At 57.8% G+C, this 17,028-nt stretch overlaps 1 protein-coding gene and 4 non-coding genes across 5 annotated transcripts; 2 read left to right on the forward strand and 3 right to left on the reverse strand.

Annotated features, from left to right (window-relative positions):
• Positions 1-5,415: 5,415 nt before the first annotated feature.
• LOC137855083 (U1 spliceosomal RNA) lies at positions 5,416-5,579 on the forward strand. Its single transcript, XR_011095512.1, has one exon. It is a non-coding gene; the product is annotated as a U1 spliceosomal RNA (small nuclear RNA).
• A 765-nt stretch (positions 5,580-6,344) lies between these two features.
• Positions 6,345-6,508, reverse strand: LOC137855096 (U1 spliceosomal RNA). Its single transcript, XR_011095526.1, has one exon. It is a non-coding gene; the product is annotated as a U1 spliceosomal RNA (small nuclear RNA).
• Positions 6,509-10,965: 4,457 nt separating this feature from the next.
• On the forward strand, positions 10,966-11,129 carry LOC137855084 (U1 spliceosomal RNA). The gene has a single exon (XR_011095513.1). It is a non-coding gene; the product is annotated as a U1 spliceosomal RNA (small nuclear RNA).
• Positions 11,130-12,025: 896 nt separating this feature from the next.
• LOC137855085 (U1 spliceosomal RNA) lies at positions 12,026-12,189 on the reverse strand. The gene has a single exon (XR_011095515.1). It is a non-coding gene; the product is annotated as a U1 spliceosomal RNA (small nuclear RNA).
• A 3,087-nt stretch (positions 12,190-15,276) lies between these two features.
• On the reverse strand, positions 15,277-16,219 carry LOC137855064 (translation initiation factor eIF2B subunit delta-like). The gene is made up of 3 exons (XM_068679181.1): positions 16,002-16,219; positions 15,723-15,903; positions 15,277-15,520 (listed from the first exon to the last, which is right to left on the reverse strand). Exons 1-3 carry the CDS (start codon positions 16,143-16,145, stop codon positions 15,318-15,320), a joined length of 528 nt encoding a protein of 175 aa, XP_068535282.1. The 5' UTR covers positions 16,146-16,219; the 3' UTR covers positions 15,277-15,317.
• Positions 16,220-17,028: the final 809 nt, after the last annotated feature.

Here is a 17,028-nt window from a genome sequence, read left to right on the forward strand (position 1 = left end):
GACTTTCGCACTGGCCATATGGGACTCTTGAAAGGTGAATGGGTCTTGCTGATCACTCCTTGGCTCTCCAATTGACGAATTAGCTTATGGATGGGAATCAGGGAGTCTCGGTTAGTGCGATATTGCCGCCGGTGCACAGTTGTGGTAGCGATTGGCACTTGCTGTTCTTCGACCCTCAGCAACCCCACAACAGAGGGGTCCTCTGAGAGACCAGGCAAGGTAGATAATTGTTTAATGTCCTCTGTCTCTAAGGCAGCTATACCAAAAGCCCACCGGAACCCTTTTGGGTCCTTGCAATATCCTCTTCTAAGGTAGTCTATGCCAAGGATACATGGAGCATCCGGGCCAGTCACAATGCGGTGCTTTTCCCACTCATTCCCAGTCAGACTCACTTCAGCCTCCAATACAGTCAACTGCTGAGATCCCCCTGTCACTCCACAAATATAGATGGGCTCTGGTCCTTTATAGCTCGATGGCATTATAGTACATTGTGCACCGGTGTCTACTAAAGCCTTATACTTCTGTGCGCGTGATGTGCCAGGCCATCGAATCCACGCAGTCCAATAAACTCGATTGTCCCTTTCCTCCCCCTGGCTGGAGGCAGGGCCCCCCTAATCCTGGTCAGAATCTTCTTCGTTTCTGTGTTTGAAGGACTGTCTGCTGGAAGTTGGAGCAGCAAACTTTTCAGAGAATCCCTTTTTCCTGATTGTTTTCTTTTGCAACTCACGTACCCGTGCCTCTAGGGTCGCGGTAGATTTTCCATCCCATTTTCTCATGTCCTCTCCATGGTCTCGTAAGTAAAACCACAGGGTGGCACGGGGTGAGTACCCACCATATCGTCTTCCTTGTGTGGGTGAATGCCTACCCCTGACAGCTGAGACACTGCTTTGTACAGGTACGGAGGAGAATAATCTCTCTTCAAGTTGGTGAACCTTTTCAGAAAGTTTCTCCCAAGTGTTCTCTTTTGGTCGTTGGACACTGGTTGGTTCAGGTTGGGGGGAAGATAGATTCTCTTTAAGTTGGTGGACCTCTTCAGAAAGTTTCTCCACAGCTGAGACGCAGGCCTGTAAGGAAGAGGAAAGACTTTCTTCGTACTGCCGGAGTTGTTTAGCCGCTTCATCCACTGTGGGTTCCTCATCCTCTTTCCAGGCCATTATTGCCAATGAGCTGGCATATGATGATGGTGCACTCCGTACAAACTTCCGCCACATGGGTCGTGTACACTTGACTTCATCTGGATCTTTGGATGTTTGTGTCTGGTCTGGATCCTCATAAATCACTTCCTAATTCCCTCAGGTACTGGATTCCCTTCTCCATAGTGGTCCACTTGCCTGGTAGACATAAAAGTTCTTCCTTGAAGGGATACCTTTCCCTCACAGCTGAGAGGAGACGCCTCCAGAGGCTGGTGGATTGTGCTCCATCTGCAATTGCTTTGTCAATGCCGGCGTCTCGAGCAAGGGATCCCAGCCGCTTGGCTTCCCTGCCGTCTAATTCCACACAATTGGCTCCAGAGTCCCAGCACCGGAGCAGCCAGGTGACAAGCTGCTCACCTATACAGCGGCCAAAATCTTTTCGCACATCTTGTAGCTCACGTTCGTTTAGGCTTCGGGTAGTTACTGTTGCTTTTTCGGCATCCTCATCTTCCTCCTCCTGAATCCTTGATGGCCCAGCGTCGTCGTCATCTTCGTCATCTCTATACCTAGTTTTGGCAGAAGCCTTACCTGGATTGGCAGAAGACTCTCTGCGTTCTAAACGACCTGAATCTCTATACCATTTTTTCACCTTCTCTACAGGGGCAGCTTGCACTGCTACTGCTCGTTTCTCTGACTTTGTTACAGGGTCTGCCACAGGGGTTGGAATACCCTCTGCAGGATCAACTTGCACTGCTACAGCTCGTTTCTCTGACACAGCCACAGGAGTTGGAGCGGCTGCAGGAGCTGGGACTGGAGCAGCGGCAGGAGCTGGGACTGGAGCAGCGGCAGGAGCTGGGACTGGAGCAGCGGCAGGAGCTGGGGCTGGAGCGGCTGCAGGAACCGGATCTGGAGCGGCTGCAGGAACCGGATCTGGAGCGGCTGCAGGAACCGGATCTGGAGCGGCTGCAGAGTCCACCGTAGGGGTCACAGTGGCCGTTGGATCTGTCACAGGGCTTGGAGTGGCCGCAGGGTCTGTCACTAAGTTGATAGCAGTATCAATGGCAGCTCGATAGGCATGAGCCAGGCCCCAGCACGTTACAATGATTTGTGTTACTTTGGAACTGCCAGAATCATGACACCTTTTTTTCAAGCATTCTGCCAGTTTTTGAGGATTTTGCCATTGTTCAGGGGTGAATTTCCAACACACTGGGGGTGCCAACTGCTCTAGATGCCTGCCCATATCCACCCATACTCCCTGCCACCCACAACTATCCTGCCTCCGGGCAGATCTCCGGATGAGCTTCCCAAGTAGTTGTTTAACTTTAAGCAGAATCTGAAGTGCATTCATGAGGCAGAACAACAAGACTATGGTATTCTGAGTATTCCAAAAATATTCAATATCTTGGAGAGCTATTGTGACAAGCTCAGGGGATAAGAGGGTGGTGAAGGAGGAAGGCAAAGTGATCCAGGAGGATACAGGGGTGGTGAAGGAGAAAGGGAGAGTAATCAAGTAAGAAAAAATATCTTCCCCTTTCCCCTCCACAGATTGACTCTCTAACGGAGAAAAACAATAGGTATAATTGCTAATAGTTCCCAAGATACTGTTTCCAAAGTACAGAGTCCACGATGTTACTGAGTATAAATACCAAGTTAGAGTCATGACCAGATATCTTATCGTCTCATAAGCCATTGCTATAACACTCAGTACCATAATGATCTGAAACCAGGGCCCGGAGAGGATAAACAACACTACAGAGAGCAAATACGGAAAATAATGTACTATAATACTTAATTTGGAAAACAGGCGCAGCAGAGTTGAGATTAAAGCAATCAGCATCATGACAGGTGACTATTAAGCAGGTCTAATCCTTACACCAATTTTAGTTTAACACACTCTGATCAGATCTGCCGTTATCTCAACCTTTCGGGCCCCACGTTGGGCGCCAAAAAGACTGTCGTGGTTTAACCCGGCCGGCAGCCAAACACCACGCAGCCGTTCGCTCACCCTCCCCCCTCCCTCTCTGGGACAGGGGAGAGAAATGGAAAGTGAAGCCCGTGAGTTAAGATAAAGACAGTTTAATAAGACAGGAAAATAACAATAATAACAATAACGATGACAACAATAACAATAATAATACAATGATGATAATAGTACTACTACTAATAATGTGTACAAACAAGTGATGCACAATGCAATTGCTCACCACCCGCTGACGGATGCCCAGACTAACCCCGAGCAGTCTGGCCCCCTCCCCCTTGCTAGCCACCCCTATATATTGTTTAGCATGACCCCAGATGGGATGGAATACCCCTTTGGCCAGTTTGGGTCACCTGTCCTGGGTCTGTCCCCTCCCAGCTCCTGCTGCACCCCCAGCCTGCCCGTTGGCAGGACAGAACAAGGAGCTGAAAAGTCCTTGGCTTAGTATAAGCACTGCTCTGCAGCAATTAAAACAGCGCGGTGTTATCAGCACTCTTCTCATCCTAAGCCAAAACATAGCGTCCTACCAGCTACTAGGAGGAAAATTCACTCTGTTCTAACTGAAACCAGGACAACAAGCAAGGCCCCATTTGTCATTTTTGTTACCCCTTTCATAACACAACGATAAGCTATTTTGACAACAACGATTATCAGCAGTACAATAAGCAGCAATCTCAAACCCTCCTTAATAAGGGATACAAGCCAAGGGGAAAGGTCACCAAACAGGGATTTCAACCAGGTAGCAAACGGGTTAACATTCCCTCGTATTCCATTCACGTGTTCTTTGAGCCAATCCAACCTTTTATGGATCAACTCACTGAGATCTGACAAATTAAAAGAGCACGTTCCTTCAAAGTCCTCGCAACAGCGTCCTTGGGCCAGCAGCAAAAAGTCAGTGGCTGCCCGATTCTGCAACACTGCGTGTTGGAGACTGTCCACATCATCCACCATTGGAGAGGGGATGGCGGTAGTTGCGTTGAACCGTTTCACTGTCCAGCACGCCAACTTTTCTGTTTGTGTCAGCGCCCGCGCGGCTGCCAGCCCTGGTGTGAAGGAGGAGGCAAATATTCGCGCGGTGGCTGACCGTAACTCAACATCATCTTTACAGGCAGGTGTTAGACCGTGAGTGTCTCTTTTCGCTCTGCTGGACATCGTCTTGGAGATGCTCAGCCAGTCCTGGCGGCGAGGTGCAAATAATCCGTTGTATCGCTAGGGAGCCGTGCCCTCGCTCTTTGAGCCATTCCTCAGCAATGCTGCTTATTTCGGAACTGCACAAGCCCAGGTACCGGGTGCTTTCCCCCAGAGCTGGCACACCTGAGGATTTTCCGTGCCGCTCGTCGCACGATCCCTTATCGGTACCGTTACGTGTCCGCACCATCCCCTGGCCTCCGCTCGCCTCCATCAATAGCAGGCTGCTGCCACGACAGAGTCGCTCTGCGCGTCCTCGGAGAGGAGAGGAAGGGTCCCTCGTTGGGACGGGCTCTCCCAGCCTCGGGGTGCGAGTTTTGCTGTTGGAGCGGGACGGGCTCGCAGACAGTCGGCCTCAGAGTACTCCAGACCTTTGGTTCTCAGCCCCCCGTTCGCACGGTGTCGATCTGTGACGTACTCCAGGGAACAGCGGGACGCGTCCCCCAGGAACGTCCCCAGACCGCGCTTCCCGCTCAGCAGGGCCTCGGTCAATCGTCCTTGAGCCATCTCCAAGGCCTGGCTCATCCTGCCCTGTCCTCAGAGGACGAGCTCCATCTCCTTGGCGCAAAACCAGAGCTAACCGCACGCCGGTGTGGGCCCGTGCTCTTGGACCGGGGCAACGGGGCCGGGCCGCTCCCGGGCCGGGCTCCGCAAGCCCCAGCGCCAGGCTCCGGCGGGCCCGGGGAGCTCGGGCCCGGGGGCGGGGCCGCGGGGAGCAGGGACCTGAGGGGCGGGGCCTGGAGGCGAGGCGGGCGTGTCCGTGCCGCCCGGAGGGGGCGTGTCCATGTAGCCCATGGGGGCGTGTCCATGTAGCCCATGGGGGCGTGTCCATGTAGCCCATGGGGGCGTGTCCATGTAGCCCATGGGGGCGTGTCCATGTAGCCCATGGGGGCGTGTCCATGCAGATCAGGCGCCGCGCCGCATGCCGGGACCGAGCCCACGCCACGCGGGGCCCCCCTGGAGACTCCCGTGGGCGCGGAGCGGGCTCGGAACGGGGCCGGAGCTCGGGGCGGGGAGGGGGCGTGGGGAGGGCCCGGGGTGGGCTTTGGGGGCTGGTGTCCGTGTGCTGGGGGTGCGTGCGCTGTGGTGGGGCCGGGTGGTCGGGGAGGTGGGGGCATACTTACCTGGCAGGGGAGACACCATGATCAGGCAGGTGGTTTTCCCAGGGCGAGGCTCATCCCCTGCACTCCGGGTGTGCTGACCCCTGCGATTTCCCCAAATGCGGGAAACTCGACTGCATAATTTGTGGTAGTGGGGGACTGCGTTCGCGCTCTCCCCTGGTTCCGAGGTTCAAAGGCACAGCCGGTGATCGCTGTAGCATCGTTGACGATCGCTGCATCGTTGACTGACGATCGCTGCATCGTTGACGATCGCTGCATCGTTCACGAACGATCGCTGCACCGTTGACTGACGATCGCTGCATCGTTGACTGACGATCGCTGCATCGTTGACTGACGATCGCTGCATCGTTGACTGACGATCGCTGCATCGTTCACGAACGATCGCTGTATCGTTGACGATCGCTGCATCGTTGACTGACGATCGCTGCATCGTTGACGATCGCTGCATCGTTGACTGACGATCGCTGCATCGTTGACGATCGCTGCATCGTTCACGAACGATCGCTGCATCGTTGACGATCGCTGCATCGTTCACGAACGATCGCTGCATCGTTGACGATCGCTGCATCGTTGACTGACGATCGCTGCATCGCTCACGATCGCTGCATCGCTCACGATCGCTGCATCGTTCACGAACGATCGCTGCATCGTTGACTGACGATCGCTGCATCGTTGACGAACGATCGCTGCATCGTTGACGATCGCTGCATCGTTCACGAACGATCGCTGCACCGTTGACTGACGATCGCTGCATCGTTGACTGACGATCGCTGCATCGCTCACGATCGATGCATCGTTGACGAACGATCGCTGCATCGCTCACGATCGCTGCATCGTTCACGAACGATCGCTGCATCGTTGACGATCGCTGCATCGCTCACGATCGCTGCAGCGATCACTGGCTGTGTCTTTGAACCTCGGAACCAGGGGAGAGCGCGAACGCAGTCCCCCACTACCACAAATTATGCAGTCGAGTTTCCCGCATTTGGGGAAATCGCAGGGGTCAGCACACCCGGAGTGCAGGGGATGAGTCTCGCCCTGGGAAAACCACCTGCCTGATCATGGTGTCTCCCCTGCCAGGTAAGTATGCCCCCACCTCCCCGACCACCCGGCCCCACCACAGCGCACGCACCCCCAGCACACGGACACCAGCCCCCAAAGCCCACCCCGGGCCCTCCCCACGCCCCCTCCCCGCCCCGAGCTCCGGCCCCGTTCCGAGCCCGCTCCGCGCCCACGGGGGTCTCCAGGGGGGCCCCGCGTGGCGTGGGCTCGGTCCCGGCATGCGGCGCGGTCCCCGATCTGCATGGACACGCCCCCATGGGCTACATGGACACGCCCCCATGGGCTACATGGACACGCCCCCTCCGGGCGGCACGGACACGCCCACCTCGCCTCCAGGCCCCGCCCCTCCGGGCGCCGCTGCCGGGAAGCTCCGCGGGCCTGGGCCCGGCCTGGCTGCGGCCGGGGTGCGGGGAGCACGGGGCGTGGGGCGGGCCGGGGCCGGAATCGCCTCCTGCCTCTGCTCCCGCACGGCCTGGCCCGGCTTTTGCTCCTTTCCTTCGCCTGAGCCGCCCCTGACGGGGAGACGGGGAGCTCGGCAGCAGCAGCTCGCAGAGTCACAGAGCTCTAGGGGGTGGCAGGGACCCCCAGAGACCATCGGCTCCAACCCCCTGCCAGAGCAGTTCCCCAGAGCAGGCTGCCCAGGTAGGTGTCCAGATGGGCCTTGAGTATCTCCAGAGAAGGAGACCCCACAGCCTCCCTGGGCAGCCTGTCCCAGAGCTCCATCACCCTCACCGTGAAGAAGTTCCTTCGCATGTTGGTGTGGAACTGCCTGGGCTTCATTTTGTGGCCATTACCCCTTGTCCTGTCCCCGCAAACCACTGAAAAGAGGTTGGCCAAATCCCTCTGCCTCCCACCCCTCAGGTATTTATACACATTGATGAGATCCCCTCTCGGTCTTCTCTTCTCCATGCTGACCAGCCCCAGGTCTCAGCCTTTCCTCACAGGGAAGATGCTCCAGGCCCCGTCTCATCTTTGTGGCCCTCTGCTGGACTCTTTCCAGGAGATCCCTGTCTTTTTTGTACCGGGGAGCCCAGAACTGGACACAGTACTCCAGGTGAGGCCTGACCAGGGCAGAATAGAGGGGGAGGATCACCTCCCTTGACCTGCTGGCCACCCTCTGAGCTCAGCCAGTTCTCAACCCACCTTACTGCCCACTCATCCACCCCACACTTTCTCAGCTTTGCCAGCAAGATGTCATGGGAGACAGTATCAAAAGCCTTGCTAAAGTCAAGGTAGATGACATCCACCGCTCTCCCCCCCATCTCCCCAGCTGGTGATGCCATCATAGAAGGCAATGAGTTTGGTCGAGCACAACTTCCCCTTGGTGAATCCATGCTGACTACTCCCCATAACCTTCTTCTCTTCCAAATGCTTGGAGATGGCCTCCAGAACAAGCTGCTCCAACACCTTTCCAGGGACAGAGGTGAGACTGACTGGCCTGTAGTTTCCTGTATCCTCCTTCTTGCCCTTCTTGAAGACCAGAGTGACATTGGCTATCCTCCAGTCCTCAGGCACCTCTCCTGTTCTCCAGGACCTTTCAAAGATGATAAAGAGCGGTTCGGCGATCACCTCTGCCAGCTCCCTTAGCACACGTGGATGCATCCCATCGGGACCCATGGATTTGTGTGCTTTGAGCCCACTCAGACACTCCTGAACCACTCCCATGTCCACCAGGGGGGAGCCCTCCATTTCCCAGACCCTTTGTCCTCTTGTCGGAGGCGAGCAGTCTCGGGGAAGTGTCCTTGGAGCAAAGACTGAAGCAAAGAAAGCTTTCAGTATCTCTGCCTTCTCAGCATCTCCTGTGACCAGGACACCCCCCTCATTCAGCAAGGGACCCACATTATCTCTGGTCTTCCTCTTGCTGTTTACATACTTGAAAAAACCCTTCTTATTATCCTTTATCTTCTTTTGCAAGCCTCATCTCTAGGTGGGCTTTAGCCTTCCTGGTCGCATCCCTGCAGGCCCTGACAACACTCCTATCCTTCTCCCAAGAGGACAGGCCCTTTTTCCACATTTCATAGACCATTCTCTTCCTTTTGATCTTATTGATGAGCTCCTTGCTCATCCACGTGGGCTTCCTGCCCCCCTTCCTCGATTTCCTATTCTTTGGGATGCACCGACCCTGAGCATGGAAGAAGTGCTGCTTTAATGTAGCCCAGCTCTCACAAGCACCCTTGCCTTCTAGCAACCTAGCCCATGAGATACTCCCAAGCAGGTCGAAGAAGGAAGAGGTCAAACTTGTCTCTTCGAAAGTCCAGGGTAGCAATCCTGCTTTTAGCCTTACTTCCTTTGCCTAGTTCTATCTGGAACTCCACCATCTCATGGTCTCTGCATCCCAAGCTGCCCCCAACCTTCACATCGCTAACAAGGCCATCTCTGTTGGTAAGAACGAGGTCCAGGAGCACCCCACACCTCATTGGCTCCTCCACCACCTGCATCAGAAAATTGTCCTCAACACATTGTAGGAACCCTTTGGACTGCTCGTGCCTGGCCGAGTCGCTTACCCAGCAGATGTCTGGGTAACTGAAGGCCCCCATGAGGACCAGCGCTCGTGATCGTGAGGCTACTAGCAGCTGCTGGTAGAAGGCCTCATCGACCTCCTCCTCCGGATCTGGAGACCTGTAGTAGACCCCTACCACCGTGTCTCCCATACCAGCCCACCCCTTAATTCTCACCCACAAGCTCTCCACTTGCCCCTCACTCTCCCCCAGCTCTCAGTGATCGTACCGAGATCGTGGCCCCGCGACCGAACACAGATCTCGAGCTCATCCTGTTTGTTTCCCATGCTCCGTGCATTGGTGTACAGGCACTTTAGGGAAGCAGCAGGTGCAGTTACCGCTGGGGGGATGCAAGAAGAAGATACTGGACGGGGGATCGGGAACGCCACCTTCTCTGAGGAGCCCTCAGACAATCCTATGGGAGAGCTCAGAAGTTTTTCCCTGTCTTCAACAGTGACAGCAGTGATGACTTCCCCCAGCCCTTCTCTGTCACCTTTAGCTCCCCTCCCTTCCCCCATCAAACCTAGTTTAAAGCCCTGGTAATCAGCCCAGAGAGCTTGCTCCCCAACACCCTTGCGCCCCACTTGGTGTCTGTCCATAGCCCACATACCCAACCTCTCAAAGGACGGCCCAAGATCAAAATACCCAAATCCCTGGTCCAGACACCACCCCGTCAGCCAGTCATTTCTCTGTAAAAGCCTTGCAGGCGCCAAGGTCAGTGTAGAAGGAGGGGGAGAGGTGCTCCAGGCGCCGGAGCAGAAGTCCCCTGCGGCCTGTGGTGAGGACCATGGTGAAGCAGGATGTCCCCCTGCAGCCCATGGAGTACCACGGTGGAGCAGGGTTCCGCGCTGCAGCCCGTGGAGGAGCCCACGCAGGAGCAGGTGACCTGGCAGGAGCTGCTGCCCGTGGGGGAGCCAGGTTGGAGCAGTTTGCTCCTGAGGGATGGACCCCGTGGTACGGACCCATATCTGGAGCAGTTCTTGAGGAGCTGCTGCCTGTGGGAAGCCCACGCCGGATCAGTTCGTCAAGGACTGCATCCCGTGGGTGGGACCCCACAGCACAGGGGCCGAGAGTGACTGGGACTGCTGTGGAAAAAATCTCAATAATTTTCTTCAGACAGGACCTTCTGTGAAGCTGTCTCATTTGTGATTGCACTGTGGGCATCTTGCAAGCAGAAGCGCACAGTGGGAGTTTATCCTAACCTTATATCCCCCATTGCCCGGCACCTGATTTCTCCCATTTCCTGACCAGCTGAGTCCTGCAAGTTCAGCGCCCGCCCGATGCCCTCCTGTACCCTACGTGTGCAATGTGATTTGGCCACCCGCTAATTTCTCCTTTTCCTTTTTTTTCCTTCTTCTCTCGTGAGCAGAGCGCCCGTGATTTGTGTTTTTCCCGACCTCGCAGTGCTCCTCCTGTCTCCCTTAGCGAGGATTTCCCCCGCACAAACTGCTGCCCCTGCAGAACCCCCGCTCTGCGTCTCGCTGCGTGCTGCTGCTGCTCTGGGGCTCGCGGGCACCCTGCGGGGGCTCGAGCTGCGGCCGCGCTGCCCCCGGGACCCCTCAGCCCCCTCCCGGTGCGAGGGGGGGGGCAGGGGCCGGGACCGCGGGACCGAGCTGGGGCCGGGCGGGGAGGGGCGGGGCCGAGGAGAGCGCGGGGCTGTGGGCGGGGCGAAGGCTGCGGGGGCGGGGCCTCAGCTGTGGCCAGAGCGGGGGAGGGGCGTGGCCTGTGAGCGTGGGGGGCGTGTCCATGCAGATCAGGGGGCGTGTCCATGCAGATCAGAGGCCGCGCCGCATGCCGGGACCGAGCCCACGCCACGCGGGGCCCCCCTGGAGACCCCCGTGGGCGCGGAGCGGGCTCGGAACGGGGCCGGAGCTCGGGGCGGGGAGGGGGCGTGGGGAGGGCCCGGGGTGGGCTTTGGGGGCTGGTGTCCGTGTGCTGGGGGTGCGTGCGCTGTGGTGGGGCCGGGTGGTCGGGGAGGTGGGGGCATACTTACCTGGCAGGGGAGACACCATGATCAGGCAGGTGGTTTTCCCAGGGCGAGGCTCATCCCCTGCACTCCGGGTGTGCTGACCCCTGCGATTTCCCCAAATGCGGGAAACTCGACTGCATAATTTGTGGTAGTGGGGGACTGCGTTCGCGCTCTCCCCTGGTTCCGAGGTTCAAAGACAGAGCTGGTGACCGCTGTAGCGATCGTGAGCGATGCATCGCTGGTGACCGATGCAGCGATGGACTGAGTCGATCGCCGTGGACGCGCGGGGCTCGGAGCGCGCTGCGTCCCGTGGAGAGGCCCCGGTGGGCCGGAGCTGCAGAACGGAGAGAGGAGCCCACGCAGGAGCAGGGGGCTGGGGGGAGCTGCCGCCCGCGGGGGAACCGTGCTGGAGCCTGGAGCAGTTTGCTCCTGGGGGATGGACCCCGTGGGACGGAGCCGCGTGGGAGCGGTACTTGAAGAGCTGCTGCTGCCTGTGGGCAGCCCCCGCGGGCTCAGTTCGGGAAGGACGGCAACCCGCGGGAGGGACCCCACGCTGAAACCGCGCTTCCTCCGCGGCTCCTGGGAGTCACGGCAGGGTCCGTGGCTGCCTCCTGCCCCACTTGGCGATGCACCAGCAGAACAGCCAGGATCCTTCTGGATCCTTCTGGAACCCAGCATTAATCAAGCCGTGGCTTACAGGAAGGAGAAGTGAGATCATCGAGGGGCAAAAAGAAAGCCAACAAGGAAAGGCAAAGTCAGTTCTGTGCTGCAGCTCGGCAGGTAGGTGCTGCTGGCTGGGGGGGGCTGTGGGTGCGTGGGCAGCTGGCGGCGGGCCCAGGCCCACGGCGAGGGGAGGGGGCTCCCGTGGGACCTTCCCCTGGACCCACGCCCGCTCCTTTCCCCCAAGGCAAAGCGGGAGCTCGCCAGGAGCTGGCGCTGCGCTCACCGGGCAGCCCACGCGGGACAGGAGCCGAAGCTCCGTGCCCCGCGCGTCCACGGCGATCGACTCAAAGTGCATCGCTGCATCGGTCACCAGCGATACAGCGATCACCAACTCTGCCCTTGAACCTCGGAACCAGGGGAGAGCGCGAACGCAGTCCCCCACTACCACAAATTATGCAGTCGAGTTTCCCGCATTTGGGGAAATCGCAGGGGTCAGCACACCCGGAGTGCAGGGGATGAGCCTCGCCCTGGGAAAACCACCTGCCTGATCATGGTGTCTCCCCTGCCAGGTAAGTATGCCCCCACCTCCCCGACCACCCGGCCCCACCACAGCGCACGCACCCCCAGCACACGGACACCAGCCCCCAAAGCCCACCCCGGGCCCTCCCCACGCCCCCTCCCCGCCCCGACCTCCGGCCCCGTTCCGAGCCCGCTCCGCGCCCACGGGGGTCTCCAGGGGGGCCCCGCGTGGCGTGGGCTCGGTCCCGGCATGCGGCGCGGCCCCTGATCTGCATGGACACGCCCCCATGGGCTACATGGACACGCCCCCATGGGCTACATGGACACGCCCCCCTGATCTGCATGGACACGCCCCCATGGGCTACATGGACACGCCCCCATGGGCTACATGGACACGCCCCCATGGGCTACATGGACACGCCCCCATGGGCTACATGGACACGCCCCCATGGGCTACATGGACACGCCCCCTCCGGGCGGCACGGACACGCCCGCCTCGCCTCCAGGCCCCGCCCCTCAGGTCCCTGCTCCCCGCGGCCCCGCCCCCGGGCCCGAGCTCCCCGGGCCCGCCGGAGCCTGGCGCTGGGGCTTGCGGAGCCCGGCCCGGGAGCGGCCCGGCCCCGTTGCCCCGGTCCAAGAGCACGGGCCCACACCGGCGTGCGGTTAGCTCTGGTTTTGCGCCAAGGAGATGGAGCTCGTCCTCTGAGGACAGGGCAGGATGAGCCAGGCCTTGGAGATGGCTCAAGGACGATTGACCGAGGCCCTGCTGAGCGGGAAGCGCGGTCTGGGGACGTTCCTGGGGGACGCGTCCCGCTGTTCCCTGGAGTACGTCACAGATCGACACCGTGCGAACGGGGGGCTGAGAACCAAAGGTCTGGAGTACTCTGAGGCCGACTGTCTGCGAGCCCGTCCCGCTCCAACAGCAAAACTCGCACCCCGAGGCTGGGAGAGCCCGTCCCAACGAGGGACCCTTCCTCTCCTCTCCGAGGACGCGCAGAGCGACTCTGTCGTGGCAGCAGCCTGCTATTGATGGAGGCGAGCGGAGGCCAGGGGATGGTGCGGACACGTAACGGTACCGATAAGGGATCGTGCGACGAGCGGCACGGAAAATCCTCAGGTGTGCCAGCTCTGGGGGAAAGCACCCGGTACCTGGGCTTGTGCAGTTCCGAAATAAGCAGCATTGCTGAGGAATGGCTCAAAGAGCGAGGGCACGGCTCCCTAGCGATACAACGGATTATTTGCACCTCGCCGCCAGGACTGGCTGAGCATCTCCAAGACGATGTCCAGCAGAGCGAAAAGAGACACTCACGGTCTAACACCTGCCTGTAAAGATGATGTTGAGTTACGGTCAGCCACCGCGCGAATATTTGCCTCCTCCTTCACACCAGGGCTGGCAGCCGCGCGGGCGCTGACACAAACAGAAAAGTTGGCGTGCTGGACAGTGAAACGGTTCAACGCAACTACCGCCATCCCCTCTCCAATGGTGGATGATACAGACAGTCTCCGACACTCAGTGTTGCAGAATCGGGCAGCCACTGACTCTTTGCTGCTGGCCCAAGGACGCTGTTGCGAGGACTTTGAAGGAACGTGCTCTTTTAATTTGTCAGATCACAGTGAGTTGATCCATAAAAGGTTGGATTGGCTCAAAGAACACGTGAATGGAATACGAGGGAATGTTAACCCGTTTGCTACCTGGTTGAAATCCCTGTTTGGTGACCTTTCCCCTTGGCTTGTACCCCTTATTAAGGAGGGTTTGAGATTGCTGCTTATTGTACTGCTGATAATCGTTGTTGTCAAAATAGCTTATCGTTGTGTTATGAAAGGGGTAACAAAAATGACAAATGGGGCCTTGCTTGTTGTCCTGGTTTCAGTTAGAACAGAGTGAATTTTCCTCCTAGTAGCTGGTAGGGTGCTATGTTTTGGCTTAGGATGAGAAGAGTGCTGATAACACCTGATAATACCTGAAGAGTGCTGATAACTGTGTTTTAATTGCTGCAGAGCAGTGCTTATACTAAGCCAAGGACTTTTCAGCTCCTTGTTCTGTCCTGCCAACGGGCAGGCTGGGGGTGCAGCAGGAGCTGGGAGGGGACAGACCCAGGACAGGTGACCCAAACTGGCCAAAGGGGTATTCCATCCCATCTGGGGTCATGCTGAACAATATATAGGGGTGGCTAGCAAGGGGGAGGGGCACCGGACTGCTCGGGGTTAGGTTGGGCATCGGTCAGCGAGTGGTGAGCAATTGCATTGTGCATCACTTGTTTGTACACATTATTAGTAGTAGTACTATTATCATCATTGTATTATTATTTTTACTGTTGTTATTGTTATTATTGTTATTGATGTTATTTTCCTGTCTTATTAAACTGTCTTTATCTCAACTCATGGTCTTCACCTTCCATTTCTCTCCCCCGTCCCAGAGAGGGAGGGGGGAGGGTGAGCGAACGGCTGCGTGGTGTTTGGCTGCCGGCCGGGTTAAACCACGACACTCGTGCAAAAAGAAAAAGGGGGAATTGTTGAAGAATGGCTCAAAGAGCAAGGGCACGCGTCCCTAGAGGAATTGTACAAGCAAGGCAAAGGAAATACAGAGCTTATAGCCATGGAGTGGGCCGGAGGAGAAGCGTTCTTGTGAAAATATCCAAGGAGCAGTCTGTCCTTGAGAGAAACAGGTGGGTCTGAGGCCCGGGAAGGTAAGGGAGTAGCTTATGGGCTGTAACCGCAAGTAGGAGAAACAGTGTTTTTTGCAACACTTTTGGGCTTAGCCAAGAGGATAGTGACCGGTAGGCATAATTGTGGCTGTGTGTATAAATATACGGGTATCTGTGCAATAAAGTGGAAGCTCGTGTCACCACTCATATTGAGGCGATCACTTGCTTCCCCGCACCGAAATCGGAGGGTCTCGCACTCACAGCAGCATCTCGACCTAGCGCGTGGATCGGCGCACCCCACGCCGGGTGACAAATCCGAACTTTTTATCGGACAACGGGGACGGGGAAGGCCCTTCCCGGCCGCAGCCTGGCGCGGGAGGAGGAGAGGGGCAGGGCAGAGCCGGGCAGAAGGACCGCATGCCCCAGGACAGAGCCGAGCCGAGCCCGGGATGACGCGGGGCGACGCGGCTTCTGCCGCACCACAGAGGTCAGACGCAGCGTTAACACGGGGCCTGCTTTATTAGGGTCCGTGCTGCCGCCCCTACTGCTGATCCACGTTCTTGACGCGCAGGACGACGGGCACCGAGGTGCAGGGGATCATGCCCAGGTCTGTGATGACCAGATCCACCAGGTCGGGCGGTGTCACGTCGTAGACCAGGTTGAGGAGGCGCAAGGACTTGTTCTCTGACCAGCCGCCCAGCTGGGCCTGCCCCTTGCGGAGCACGATCAGGTCGTCGGGGTCATCTGCGGGGAGAGGAGACGCTGCGGGATCGGCGGCAGGGACCGCGCTGCCGCCCGCGGCCCCCCGCATCTGCCCCTCCCGGGCCGGGGTCCCCCTCGAGGGTTCAGGGAGAGGACCGGCAGGACGGTTCAGCAAGTCCTGTCCTGGCCAGCAGCAGGAGCAGGGAGCAGATCCCGGGCGGGAAGAAGGGGACAGAAACCATACCCAGCTCGTTGGAGACAAAGGAGTCTGTCTGCACCCGCTCGCAGAACTTGTAGGTCTCGCAGCACACCAGCACGGGCACGTTGTAAGCCTTGGAGACCAGCGCGATCTGGGATGTCCCCACCCGGGACATGACTGAGCCGTTGGCCAGCAGCGCATGGGCTCCTAGCAGCACTTTGGACACCTGTTGGAGCAGCGCAGGCGTGTCAGTATCTTCTGTCACGCTTCAGTCTCATCCCTGGCCTGCCACCGCCCTCAGCACGGCCCCGCTTCACTCCTCACCTCAGGCAGCACGTAGGAAATGGCGTTGATCATCACATAGGTGCAGTGAATGCCCTTGCGCACCAGCCGGCGCAGCGTCTCCCGGCCCTCCAGCCGCGGCCGGCTGTCCACCACGATCACACGGAAAGCGCGGCCCTTCTGCATGTGGGCATCACACAGCGTGCGGTTCACCAGGGACGAGCTGGCAGACACTGGTCAAGGGGCTGCTCCGGGCAGGCCGAGCTTTCCCCGACCCGCGCGGCTGCCCCAGCCCACCCACGCCGAGGTTGCTTGCTGATGGCATCGCCCCAAAATGCAGCCAAGAGGCCCAAGATGTCCCTTGGCGCTGGCTGCAGTGTGGTACCATCAGGTGCTGTCGTGGTTTAACCCGGCCGGCAGCCAAACACCACGCAGCCGTTCGCTCACCCTCCCCCCTCCCTCTCTGGGACGGGGAAGAGAAATGGAAAGTGAAGCCCGTGAGTTGAGATAAAGACAGTTTAATAAGACAGGAAAATAACAATAACAAAAATAATAATAACAACAATAATAATAATGATACAATAGTGATAATATGAAAGTAATAATAGTATGTACAAACGAGTGATGCACAATGCTATTGCTCACCACTCGCTGACCGATGCCCAGCCTAACCCCGAGCAGTCTGGCCTCCTCCCCCCGGCTAGCCACCCCTATATATTGTTTAGCATGACCCCAGATGGGATGGAATACCCCTTTGGCCAGTTTGGGTCACCTGTCCTGGGTCTGTCCCCTCCCAGCTCTTACTGCACCCCCAGCCTGCCCATTGGCAGGACAGAGCAAAAGGCTGAGATGTCCTTGGCTTAGTATAAGCACTGCTCTGCAACAATTAAAGCATCGGGGTGTTATCAGCACTCTTCTCATCCTAAGCCAAAACACAGCATTCCACCAGCTACTAGGAAGAAAATTAATTCTGTTCTAACTGAAACCAGGACATCTATCCACCCCTTATTCCATACCATTTATGTCATGCTCAGGTTACACTCTTTTCCATACATTCTAATTAGTCACC

This window comes from Anas acuta, chromosome 3 (genome assembly GCF_963932015.1).
Source record: "Anas acuta chromosome 3, bAnaAcu1.1, whole genome shotgun sequence".
Lineage (NCBI taxonomy): Eukaryota > Metazoa > Chordata > Aves > Anseriformes > Anatidae > Anas > Anas acuta.

Bases quoted from the DNA above. Each gene is read 5' to 3' on its own strand.
- LOC137855064 (XM_068679181.1), bottom strand. From the start codon at position 16,145: ATGCAGAAGGGCCGCGCTTTCCGTGTGATCGTGGTGGACAGCCGGCCG. The intron at 15,904-16,001 runs GTGAGGAGTGAA...CTGCTCCAACAG, and splicing joins TTTCCTACGTGCTGCCTGAG to GTGTCCAAAGTGCTGCTAGG. The intron at 15,521-15,722 runs GTATGGTTTCTG...CTCTCCCCGCAG, and splicing joins CTTTGTCTCCAACGAGCTGG to ATGACCCCGACGACCTGATC.